This window comes from Mobula birostris, chromosome 29 (assembly GCF_030028105.1).
Source record: "Mobula birostris isolate sMobBir1 chromosome 29, sMobBir1.hap1, whole genome shotgun sequence".
Classification (NCBI taxonomy): Eukaryota; Metazoa; Chordata; class Chondrichthyes; order Myliobatiformes; family Myliobatidae; genus Mobula; species Mobula birostris.
The window spans coordinates 29498315-29511156 of NC_092398.1; the positions used below are offsets into that span (position 1 = coordinate 29498315).

The 12842-nt window shown below is 52.6% G+C and overlaps 1 protein-coding gene across 5 annotated transcripts in view; it reads right to left on the reverse strand.

Annotated features, from left to right (window-relative positions):
• Positions 1–12842, reverse strand: part of g6pd (glucose-6-phosphate dehydrogenase) — a 50911-nt gene that overhangs the window by 22522 nt on the left and 15547 nt on the right. For 4 of the 5 annotated variants that reach the window (XM_072246160.1, XM_072246161.1, XM_072246159.1 and 1 more), the window contains exons 3-5: positions 6990–7027; positions 5617–5725; positions 5093–5310 (exon numbers count right to left, since the gene is read on the reverse strand). In XM_072246160.1, the coding sequence (XP_072102261.1) occupies positions 5093–5310; positions 5617–5725; positions 6990–7027 (365 nt within the window). Of the gene's footprint in view, positions 1–5092; positions 5311–5616; positions 5726–6989; positions 7028–11543; positions 11610–12842 lie in introns of those variants that run through there. The other variant, XM_072246162.1, reaches the window with a different exon arrangement.

The following is a 12842-nucleotide window of genomic DNA, read 5'->3' on the forward strand; positions in this document are numbered from 1 at the left end:
CATCTTTTCTTAGACAAAGGGCCCAAAACTGCTCTTAGTGCTCTGTGAGGCCTCACCAGTGCTTTATAAAGTCTCAACATTACATCCTTATCCTTGGGGAAGAGGCTGGTTTCCGTAACATGCCGTGCCACGTCCCAAGGATAAGTAAAGAAAAGCCCCTGATAAGTCACAAGGACAACTTATATCAGTCACCAAATGCAAACGATGCTACTAATGCCATTACCTTAAGAACTCTGTCCATCTCTGGTATGTGCACACAAATTGAGATTACAGCACAGTGCAGCCCCTTCAGCCCACAATGTTGTCAACGTTCCCTCTAAATTTTTCTTTTACAGCTGCACGGACCAACTGTTGCTCTGAGCAGGAACTTTCTACACAGCCTGAAAACTGCGCTGCACTTTAAATGTTTTTTTTGTTTAATATGTACATCAAACAATCATAAACCACAAGTCACAACACAAGTAAACGGTGTCAGGCAGTCTGAACAACTGACAGGCTCAATGCAGAAGTACAATGTTTTGACTAGATGGTGTCGGCGTTCAGCAGACCGGCAGTTTAAAAAAAATGAGCTACTGACTTATTCTGTGTTCTGTGTTTATTGTTACAATTTGTAACAGTGTTGTAACTCGAAACACTGACAATGTAAATATGTTGAAGCTCTAAAATGTTTCAAAGTAAAGGTTGTGGTATGTGTATTATTTGGTGAAATTTTATGGATTATATTCATTAACACATAATTAACAGGGTATTTCACAATTGGCATAATTTCAATATAATAAAATAATTTCAGAATTATACTAACATTATATAAAATAAAGTTACAGCTGCATGGCAACGAAGGCTACGTGCGCAGAAGTATTTCAGTCACTGCGTGGCCGCGCACCCACACAGCTTAGAGGGAGCAGTGAATGTTGTGCTGACCTATACAAACCTACTCTACGACCAATCTATCCCTTCCCTTCTCCACTACCTATAACCCTCATGTGCCTACTGAAGAGTCTCTTCAATGCCCTTAATGACCTTGCCTCTACCACCACTCCTGGCAGTGCACTCCACACACCCACCACTCTCTGGGTAAAAAAAAAACCTGACATCCGCCCCTGAACCTTCTTACAATAACCCAAAACGAAAGTCCACCTGTATTAAATATTGCTGCCCTGGGGAGAAAAGCACTGGCTTCTCCACACTATCTTTGCCTCTCATAATCTTATACACCTCCGGTACTGCGATCGCTCAAGTCGAGTATTTGATTCTCCTAAGGGGTCTTGATGGGTCCTCAGGTGACTGTAGAGGCGGATCTGGGATCAATATAATCCTGCCACTTTGCCACTTGCTGATCACCACGGGATTTTAGGATGGATGTTAGGATGGATTGTCTTTACGGAGATCAGCAGTGTGTAAATTTAAAAGTGGGGAGGCTGATGCACGAACAGGCCCCAGATAGCCAGGGACGGGGTCCAGTGACATGCAATGCAAGATGACTGGAGACCTTCACTCCGTCCTCACTGCCATTGTGATGCGCCGTCTCCACCACTGAGGTCTTGCCCATTGTCTGGGACCTCCCCCTTGACCTTATCTCCGAGGGTGACCCTACCAGGAGCCATGCTCCAGGGCAGCATCGCTCTCAGGACCTCAGAAACTCGCAAGCCTCTCCACCATCTCAAGGTGATGATCCGCAGAGGAGTGCAACACCATCACGTCACCTCTCATCCTTCTTTACTTCAAAGCCAGACGGCCTGCTTGCTCAACCTTTCCTGATAAGGCATGCTCTACAATCCAGGCAGCATCCTGGTAAATCTCCTCTGCACCCTCTCTAAAGCTTCCACACCCTTCCAAAAATGAGGTGACTAGAGCGGAACACAATGCTCCAAGAAGACAACAACCTTGTCGTGGTTTGGAGGCTTGTGTGCCTCAATGACCCGGACAGCGATGTTGGCTGGAGTCCAGGTCATCTGCTGAGGGTAGCAAACACCAACAGAATCAACAAACTCATTCGTAAGGCCAGTGATGTTGTGGGGACGGAACTGAACTCTCTGACGGTGTTGTCTGAAAAGAGGATGCTGTCCAAGTTGCATGCCATCTTGGACAATGTCTCCCATCCACTACATAGTGAACTGGTTGGGCACAGGAGTACATTCAGCCAGAGACTCATTCCACCAAGATGTAACACAGAGCGTCATAGGAAGTCATTCCTGCCTGTGGCCATCAAACTTTACAACTCCTCCCTTGGAGGGTCAGACACCCTGAGCCAATAGGCTGGTGCTGGACTTAATTCCTGGCATAATTTACTTTTTACTATTTAACTATTTATGGTTTATTACTATTTATTATGTATGGTGCAACTGTAACGAAAACCAATTTCCCCTGGGATCAATAAAGTATGACTATGACTATGACTCTTGGTAAACAGGTCGAAGGAAAACAAGAACAGGAAGAAGCCGAACAAGAAACTGTGGAACTAAAACAAAGAATTAAACAAGAGATCAAAGCCAGAGTAAGTCTACCGGTCCTCCAGGTTCGGGGGTTCAGCTCAGGGCTAACAACCCTGACTGGTGAAACAGAATTGTTACAGAAACCACAACGAAGACTCCTCTGCAACGGAGTGCGACGGCATTCCCAAGTCTCCAGCCAGGAATTGCACGAGCGACAGGACTGAAAACCGAGGGAAAACTGACAGGAAGCTACTGACACGATGAAGGAAGCCCCCAAACCCCACCAGAGATGGAGAACCTTCATTGCTGCCCTAAACACCAGTGACGTAACAGGCTGTGCGTAAGAACTGAACCAGGGAGCTGCAACACTACCTTGCGCCACTTGAACTTAACCCTTAGGGTAATGACGACCAAAAATCATACACCTTCATAATAACCCCATCAGCTCCTGTAGATAAGAGTACAAAACTTTGCAGTATGCCAAATGTTTTCCACCAACAATTTCTTCCAATTTCTGCCTCAGTAAAGCAGCCAGCAAAATCAGGGACCCCACCCACTCCAGAAGTTCTCTCTTCTCCCCCTCCCAGTTCATTGGGTCATGCGCCGTGTTGTATGACATCATCATTATGTGCCATGTCGTGTGACGTCATCATTATTTGCCATGTCATATGACATGGGTGATAATGCTCTTTCCATCACCGTGGTTGTTCTTGGCAAAATTTTTTCTACAGAAGTGGTTTGCCATTGCCTTCTTCTGGGCAGTGTCTTTACAAGACGGGTGACCCCATCAATACTCTTCAGAGATAGTCTGCCTGGTGTCAGTGGTCAGATAACCAGGACTTGTGATATGGACCAGCTGCTCATACGACCATCCACCACCTGCTCCCATGGCTTCACATGACCCTGATCTGGGGGCTAAGCAGGGGCTACACCTTGCCCCAGGGTGACCTGCAGGCTAGCAGAGGGAAGGAGTGCCTTACACCTCCTTTGGTAGAGACGCATCCCATCTCACCTTCCCGTTGGACAGAAGATACAAAAGGTACCACTCTGCCGGGGCACCCCAGAGAGGGTCTCCTGGCTTCTGCGCTCCCCCCCCCCCACCACCCCCGGCTCAACAGGAGCAGCCATGAGCAGGAGGTGGTCTGGATGGCGGAGGTCCTCGAGGCAGGACACTGCAACCCCTGGAGGGCCCCCGACGGGCTAGGATGCCTCCGCAGCCTCAGGTGCACTACCCCGGGCAGTGGCACAGACGTACGGCGGAGGGCATTCTGACTGGCTCCAGCGCAAAAGGCTGCGGACACAGCCAACTCCATCGCGGGCACAACCCTCCCAGCCACCGAGGGCCAAAGCGACACTTGTGGGCTGCCCCCCCCAGCACAATTCTCACTGCATGCCCCTGTGAAATAAATCTATCAAGTCAACAATAACAAACCTGTTTCCGATTCCCCTCTCGCCCGAAACCTACACTCAATGGCCACTTGATCAGGTGCACCTGCTCATTAATGCAAATATCCAATCAGCCAATCACGTGGCAGCAACTCAGTGCATCAAAGCATGCCGACATGGTCAAGAGGTTCGGATGTTGTTCAGACTGAACATCAGAATGGGGGAAGAAACGTGATCTAAGTGATTGTGACCGTGGAATGATTGTTGGTGCAAGACCGGGCGGTTTGAGTCAGAAATAGCTGATCCTCGGGAACTTTGACGCACACGTCTCTAGAGTTTACAGAGAATGGCGTGAAAAACAAATTTAAAAAAATCCAGTGAGCAGCCATTTTTGTGGGTGAAAATGCCTTGTTAATGAGAGAGGTCAGAGGAGAATGGCCAGACTGGTTCAAGCTGACAGGAAGGTGACAGTCACTCAAATAACCACACGTTACAACCGTGGTGTGCAGAAGAGCATCTCTGAATGCACAGCACGTTGAACCTTGAAGTGGATGGGCTACAGCAGCAGAAGACCATGAACATACACGCAGTGGCCACTTTATTAAGTATAGGAAGTACTGAATGAAGTGACGGAGCATTGTCTGCTGTACGTGTTCTCCCAGCCGTGACCTTAAAGATTAAGGAGGATTAGGACACTCGGCCCTTCTGATGTGACCTTCCATTCACACATCAGTGGTAAAATAAAGCTGAGTAACACACACAAACTGCTGAAGGAACTCAACAGGTCAGACAGCGTCATAAAGAGCCAACGTTTCAGGCCAAGACCCTTCATCAGGACTGGACAGGAAGGGGGAAGAACACTGAATATGAAGGGGGGGCCGGGAGAAGGAGGGCGAGCTGTCAGGTGACACGTGAGGAGGCAGGTAGATGGGTGGGGGGAGCAAAATGAATTAAGAACCTGGGAGGTGATAGGTGAAGGACTGAAGAAGGAATCTGATTGGAGAGGAGGGCAGACTATAGGAGAAAGGGAAGCAGGAGGGGCACCAGAGACAAGAAGGGGTGAGAGGGGCGAAAGAAGAGGGAGGAGATGCCATCAGGTAGGACGGAATGCAAGGTGCTGCACTTTCAATCTGAGCGTGGCCTCATCACAGCAGGGCAAGTCGGAGTGGGAATGGGAAGTGGAATCGAAATGGTTGGCCACTGGGGGAGTCAGCTTCAGATACAAACAACCCCATCCACAGCACCGCTGCCCGCTCCCCACTCCCCACACTCACTCCTTGCCCATGCAGGCCTCCTTGATGTTGCGGGTGACGTCCTCGTAGACGCTGGGCGGCAGGGCGAGGTAGAAGAGGCGGTTGGCCCGGGCACCGTGCTGGAGGGAGATGATGTGGCGGTCCAGCTGCTGGAAGCTGGCCCTCTCGTTGTATTTGCCCTGCAGGTAGGAGTGCCAGCGGAAGAAGTGGTCTAACTTGTCCAACTCGCCCTCCGTTGCCTGTGGGGGGGAGAGAGAGGTGCGCAAAGGGTGAACGGCTGCGGGGACGGGGGAGTGCAACGGGGGGGGGGGGGGAACAAAGAGGATGGAGGGTCCGGTGCGAATGCAGGGGTCAGGGAGGGAAGATCCTGGGGGGAGGAAGGGTAAGGAGGCACAGAGGAGTAAGAGGGTTACACTGGAGTAGCTGAGGCTGGGGGAGGTGGGGAGGGGGGGAGGTGGGGAGGGGGAGAGGGATGGAGGGGGCAAGGGAGGGAAACCGAGCGAGGAGGCAGGGAGGAGCAGGAGTTCGACGTGTCTCAGCGTTACCTTCAGGTAGGGCTGCACTTGGTCGCGGAGGTTCTGCATGGTGAGAGCAGAGCGGGCAAACCCCACCACGTGCGTATCCTCCGGGAGTAATCCATCCCTGAACAGCCACCTACAGTGGGGACGGGGGGGGGGGGGGAAACAAAATATCAGACCCATAGAGAGGAGGTCAGCTGGACTGGTGTTGGGGGGAATGTGGCATGGGCAGGATGTACAAATCACCGTGCGCCTCAGAGACACATTCCCTTCCCCCCCCCCCCGACTCTTGTAAAAGGGAGAACCAGGCTGAGTACATTAAAGGAGAGGTGAGGAAGCATTTAAAGGTGACCCAGGGGGTGGGGGAAGTGTTTCAAGGTGACCCAGTGGGGAGGGAGCAAAAACAGTTTAAAGGGGATCAGCAGCGGCCAGGGAGAAGGGTTTGAAGGTGACCCATCGGAGGTGGGGAGGGTTTGACGGGGACGCGCGGGGGGAGGGTCTGACGGGGACGCGCGGGGGGGAGGGTCTGAAGGGGACGCGCAGGGGGGAGGGTCTGAAGGGGGCGCGGGGGGAGGGTCTGAAGGGGGCGCGGGGGGAGGGTCTGAAGGGGACGCGTGGGGGGAAGTTCTGAAGGGGGCGCGGGGGGAGGGTCTGAAGAGGGCGCGGGGGGAGGGTCTGAAGGGGCGCGGGGGGAGGGTCTGAAGGGGACGCGGGGGGAGAGTCTGAAGGGGGCGCGGGGGAGGGTCTGAAGGGGGCGCGGGGGAGGGTCTGAAGGGGGCGCGGGGGAGGGTCTGAAGGGGGCGCGGGGGAGGGTCTGAAGGGGGCGCGGTGGGAGGGTCTGAAGGGGGGCGCGGTGGGAGGGTCTGAAGGGGCGCGGGGGGGAGGGTCTGAAGGGGCGCGGGGGGGAGGGTCTGAAGGGGACACGGGGGGAAGGTCTGAAGGGGACGCGGGGGGAGGGTCTGAAGGGGACACGGGGGAGGGGGGAAAAGAATTTAAATGGGATCTGGGGGGGGGGGGTTGGGGGCGTTTAAAAGGGTCCGGGGGGGGGAAATGGTGCAGTAAGTGTTTAAAGGGAACCCGAGGAAGGTTTTAAATGGGACGCGAGGGACAATTTCTTCCCCTAGGTGTCCGTTTATGCCAGAAGCTGGAGCATTACAAACATTGGCAGGTTCAAGAACACGACAAGGTTTCGATAGATTGGGGCCAAACGCAGCCGAATGGGACCAGCTGGGCTGAACAGCCTGCTTCTGATTTATGTGACCTGTAGGGGAGACGTCAAGTGAGTCCGCTGCCCTGGGGGTGGGGGGGGCGTCAGGCAGCCAGGCTTGGGCAGCAGGCGGAAGCTACCAAATCGGGGAAGGCAGGGCGGGAGGAGCACACATTCGAGGAGGAAGCCTCACCAGAGCGTGGGGTAGATCTTCTTCTTGGCCAAGTCACCCTGCAGGCAGGAAAAAGAAAGCCGTGTCAGTGTCAGTGCAGTCAAGGCCGGGGGGGAGGTGGGGGAGGCAGTGTGATTGGGATCATTAACCACGTAATGCCCACTCTGCAGTCCGAGTCCTGACACCTGCCCCACTTCCTCTCAACCCCAGCTTAATCTTCTCGCCCGCAGACTCCCCGTAGATGGCGGAGCCTCCAGTCTCTGTGTTCCATGACATCCCCTTCCAAAGTGCACTCCTGCGACTCGCACCATCCGTTCCTGAACCTACACCGCTCCCTCAGCCCCTTCCGTGCTGTCCTTCCCCCCAAACCGTCCCCCCTCTGCCCTCACTCGTCTTTCCCCACTGGCCCTTACCCTCCAATCCCTCCCACCTCCTTCTCCCTCCTCAACCAACTCCCAGCCCTCTTCTCTTCCCTCTACATCCACTGTCCCAACTCCCACTACCCCCGTTTCCCTTATCCCCTACTCTTTTCCCCTGATCCTCCCTTCACTTCCTCAACTCCCTCCCCACTTCTGCCAATTCTGTCCTATTCCTTCCATCCCTCTATCCCCACCCCTCCCGTCCCTTTCTTCCCCAAGGAGCGGAGCTGCTCTCCCACCCAAGGAGTCCGGGAGCCACCCTTTCTCAGGACAACGGCCCCAAAGCCACAAGAGGCCCTCCAACCCTCCCTCCCATCCCAATCCTGTATCCCGCTACCCCTTGCTATCCCTCGCACCCAGGACTCCGTCCACAGACACGTCCACTGGGCCGCCTTCTGGAGATATAACCCCAGACGTTTCCCAAACGGCTGGGTGAAAAGAATTCTCCCCCATCTTCAGTCCTGGCCTTCGGAACCCGTAGCCTGAGATGGGACCCCCCCCCCCCCCCGCAAACTGATTGAGTGAGCTCGACCTTTTCTCCTTGGAGCTATGGAGGAGAGGTGACCTGATAGAGCTGTATAAGATGATGAGAGGCATTGATCGTGTGGATGGTCAGAGGCTTTGCTCCCCAGGCATGAAATGGTTAGCATGAGAGGGCACAGTTTTAAGGTGCTTGGAGGTAGGTGCAGAGGGGATGCCAGGGGTAAGTTTTTTCCACACAGAGATTGGTGGGTACGTGCAGTTCTGGTCTTCTTACTTGAGGAAGGATAGACTGCTTTTGGAGGCCGTGCAGAGGAGGTTCACCAGGTTGATTCCTGAAATGAGGGGGTTCGACTAAGAGCAGAGATTGAGTCACCTGGGACTGTACTCGCTGGAATTCAGAAGAATGAGAGGAAATTTTATAGAAACACACAGAATTATGAAAGGGATAAAAATAGAAGCAGGAAAGTTGTTTCCTCTGGTAAATGAGCCTAGAACTAGGGGACATAGCCTCAAGATTTGGGGAAGTAGATTCTGGACAGATGAGGAGGAACTGCTTTCCCCAGATTGGTGAATCTGTGGAATTCTCTGCTAAATGAAGTAGTGGAGGCTACCTCAGTAAGTATATTTAAGACAAGGTTGGATAGATTTTTGCATAGTAGGGGAGTTAAGGGTTTTGGGGAAAAGGCAGGTAGTTGGAGATGAGTCCATGGCCAGATCAGCCATGATCTTATTGAATGGCAGAGCAGGCTCGACAGACAGATCATGGGGACCAAGTTCACAGCTCCCTGAAAGGGGCTGCACAAGCTGACAAGGTGCTGAAGAAGGTGTGTGGCATACCTGCCTCTGTCAGTCACGACACAAGTCCAACAGGCAGGAAGTTATGCTGCAGCACTACAAAACTAGTTAAGCCACTTCTCCAGTATCACACTTGTGGATCTGACCGACCCATTACAGGAAGGCTTTGGAAAGGGTGTGGTGGAGGCCAGGTCCGTGGGCAGATTTAAGGCGGTAGTTGATCGTTTCCTGATCAGTCAGGGCTTCAAAGGACATGGCGAGAAGGCAGGTGTTTGGGGTTGAGTGGGATCCGGGATCAGCCACGATGAAACAGCACAGCAGCAGACTCGATGGGCTGAATGGCCTAATTCTGCTCCTATGTCTTATGATGCAGAAGAGGCTCCCTGGGACACTGCCTGGATTTGAGGGCGTGAACTACAAGGACACGTTAGGCAAACATGGGTTGTCTCCTCTGGAGTGGCAGGGAGACCTGATAAAGGGGTCTATAAGATTATCAGGCACAGATGAGGAAGACAGCCGGTTTCTGTTTCCTAGGGCCAAAATCCAGAGGGCATACATTTACGGTGTTAAGGGGAAAGTTCAAAGAAGATGTATGGGAGGGGGAGACAATTTTTTTTATATATACACAGAGTTGTGGGCTCCAGGAACGTGCAGGCTCGAATTTTACAGAGGCACATGGAAATGAGGGAGGCAGAGGGACAGGCCCATGCACAGGCAAAGGGAATCAAGGAACACACACATCAAAATGCTGGAGGAACTCAGCAGGCCAGGCAGCGTCTATGGAAAAGAGTGAACAGTCAACGCTTGGAGCTGAGGCCCCGCATCCGAAAGAAAGAGGGGTCAGAGTAAGAAGGCGGGGGGGAGGAGAGGAAGAAGTACAAGGTGGTTGGTGAAACTGGGAGGCAGGGAGGGGGCGTCTATCCATGGCCTCCTCTACTGCCGCAATGAGGCCACACTCAGGTTGGAGGAGCAACATCTTATATTCTGCCTGGGTAGCCTCCAACCTGATGGCATGGACATCGATTTCCCGAACTTCTGGTCATTGCCCCTGCCCCTCTCCTTCACCATTCCCCATTCCTGTTTTGCCCACCCTCACCTTATCCCCCTACCTGCCCATCACCTCCCCCAGTGCTCCCTCCCCCTCCTTCCATGGTCTCCTATCAGATTCCCCCTTCTCCAGCCCTTTATCTCCTTCACCAATCAACTTCCCAGCTCTTTACTTCACCCCCTCCCCATTTCACCTATCACCTGATCCTTCTTCCCCTCCTCCCCCCCCACCTTCTCACTCTGACTTCTCCCCTCCCTTTCCAGTCCTGCTGAAGGCTCCCAGCCCGAGACGTCAACCGCATTTTCATTTTCAAAGATGCTGCCTGATCTGTTCCTCCAGTATTTCCTGTGTGTGTTGCTGTGGGTTTCCAGCATCTCCAGATTTTTCTCGTGTTTGTGAAAGGGGATTAGCTATTATGAGCTTAATTAGTTTAGCACAAGGACAGTTCCTGAGCTCCTCAATGTGTTCAAGGAGCGGCCCTTTTGTCTTGTAAACATATCCCATCCACTGAGACTCTGCCAGGAGTGTGGACACCATATCTTGTTCCCCCCGCATCTATAGTTTCTACTCACCATCTCCTCTCCTTCATCTATCGTCCCCGCTCTCTCTCCCTGCTCCCACCCCCTCTCTCCCAACTCAGAATCAGATTTACTATCACCGGCATGTGACGTGAAATTTGTTAACTTAACAGCAGCAGTTCAATGCAACACATAATCTAGCAGGGAGAGAGAAAACAATACTAATAAAATAAAACATAATAAATTAACAAGTGAATCAATTATGTATATTGAATAGATTTTGTTTTAAATGTGTAAAAACAGAAATACTGTATATTAAAAAAAGTGAGGTCGTGTCCAGAGGTTGAATGTCCATTTAGGAATCAGATGGCAGAGGGGAAGAAGCTGTTCCTGAACTGCTGAGTGTGCGCACCCCTTCTCTCCCCTCTCCCTCACTCCCAGACCCTCTCTCCCACCCACCCCTCTCCCCCCAACCCACCCACTTTCTCCTTCACCCTCTCTCCCACCCACCCCTCTCCCCCCCAACCCACCCACTCTCTCCTTCACCCTCTCACCCCCATCCCTCCCTCTCCACCCCCTCCCACCCGTTACTCAATCAACAACAGACGTTGTTGGGACACGCTGCTCTCCGAAGTACTCGATACAAGGTTAAATGACTATTTTCTATTAGGGCAGGCCATCTTGACTCCCTCCTCCTTTGCTCTGCATATCACCAGAGGCAAAACAGTCCTCCGAAAGACTAGAGATTCTCTAGATACCGGAAATCCAGGGCAAGATACACAAAAATAAAATGCTGGAGGAACTCCGCAGATCAGATAGAATCTATGGAAATGAATAAACAGTCGACGTTTCGGGCTGAGCTGAAGGTTCTCAGCCCGAAGCATCAACTGTTTACTCCTCTTCAAGCAAACCATTCCCCCAGAGCATGAAAGTCTTTACCTCCATTCCTCCCCACTCCTACCATTCCCTCAGAATCTTTCCACCCTTTCCTCCTCACTCCCCAAGCCTCCACCAAGTCTGTTTACTCCAATCCCTGCTTGTTCCGGCAAATCTCTGAGCATCTACACTTCCTCCCCAGCCATATATCCCTCGATCCCTGCCCTGCCTCCCCCTCCAATCTCCTTTGCCCCATCATTTCTCCCTCCTCCACCACCGCCCCTCATCATCCCTCCCGTTCAACTTCCAACCCTCCCCTTCACACACCCGCATCTTCCATCCTTCCACCTCCACCCTCACCTCCCGTCCTCCTTCCCTCATCGCAATTTTCCGCCCGCTCCCCGCTCCCCGCTCCCTCCCCTCGGCGTCCCCTCACCGAGGCGCCAAGCACCACCACGCAGCTCCGAGGGTGCTGCATCTTCCGCACAGTGACCACGCCCCGCCCCCACGCGCAGGCCCCGCCCCCACGCGCAGGCCCCGCCCCCAACGCTCAAGCCACGCCCACCCGCCCCCCCCCCTCTCTCTCTCACACACAACCCCGCTCCCGGCTTCTCTCGGCTCCACCACCCCCTCAATCGAATGGTTTCGCCCACACCACCCATCCTTCCAAACGCCATCTCAGATGGAACAATCCCAGAAAAGGGGCGCAGGGCTGCAATGGGTTATTACTCTTGCCTCCCGACAAACGATGATACCAGTACGATCCCTTCGATTCAGCGCCGAATTCCCATTTGATTTTTGCTGCTCGTCTTCCTTTAACCTCAAATTCTCGGTCACAATGCATGCTGAGTCATTTCCCCTCCTGCATTTCACCCCTCCTGTGCGTGGAATCGCCCGTTGCCCTGGCAACTGCCCGGAGCGGAGGGGGTGGGACCATCGTGTCCTGCCTCCAGAAGGGAGCGGGCGGGCCCAATGTTGTTGTTTTTCAACGAAAGGGTGCGGAAATAAATATGCAGCGCACGCAAAATGCTGGAGGAACTCAGCAGCCCGGCAGCATTAATACAAAAGACGTTTCGGACCGAGATCCTTCGTCGGGAATTGAATGTTGTGGTTCACGGCCCGGCTGCGCACAGAACGCATTCGGTCGGTTCAATCACAACGTAATAAATGATGATATTCAAGATTGTTTAATATCATTTCCTGTTCACAAGTGTAAGGAGACTGAAATAATTGTTACTGTAGATCCTATGGCGCATAAAAATGAAGAACACAACAATAATAAAACAATAAATATAAATACACGAAATAGCTTACATAGATTGTATATCTGTAAGGTGACGTTAGATACAGGGACGTCTGTACACAAAGTGACTGGCAGGAAATGATAAATCAGTGGTAATTGCAGGGGTAGTGGGTGGTGGTGTTGATCAGCCTTACTGCTTGGGGAAAGTGACTTTGATCTTCCTGCCTGTTCCATTGCAGTTTCTGGAACCATGCAATGATACAGCGTGTTGGGTTGCTCTCTGCTGCACATCTGCAGAATGATGAGAGAATGAAGGTGTAAAGTCCAGCTCTCTTCGGCCTCCTCCGAAAATAGAGGCATTGGTGAGCTTTCCTGACTGTTTCGGCTGCATTCTGGGACTGTGAGTTGTTGTGCAAGATGCGCCCTCGCGGGGATATGAAACCGCCCACAGTTTCCACTGCTCTGCCGCCAATGTAGAGTGGTGCAATCGTG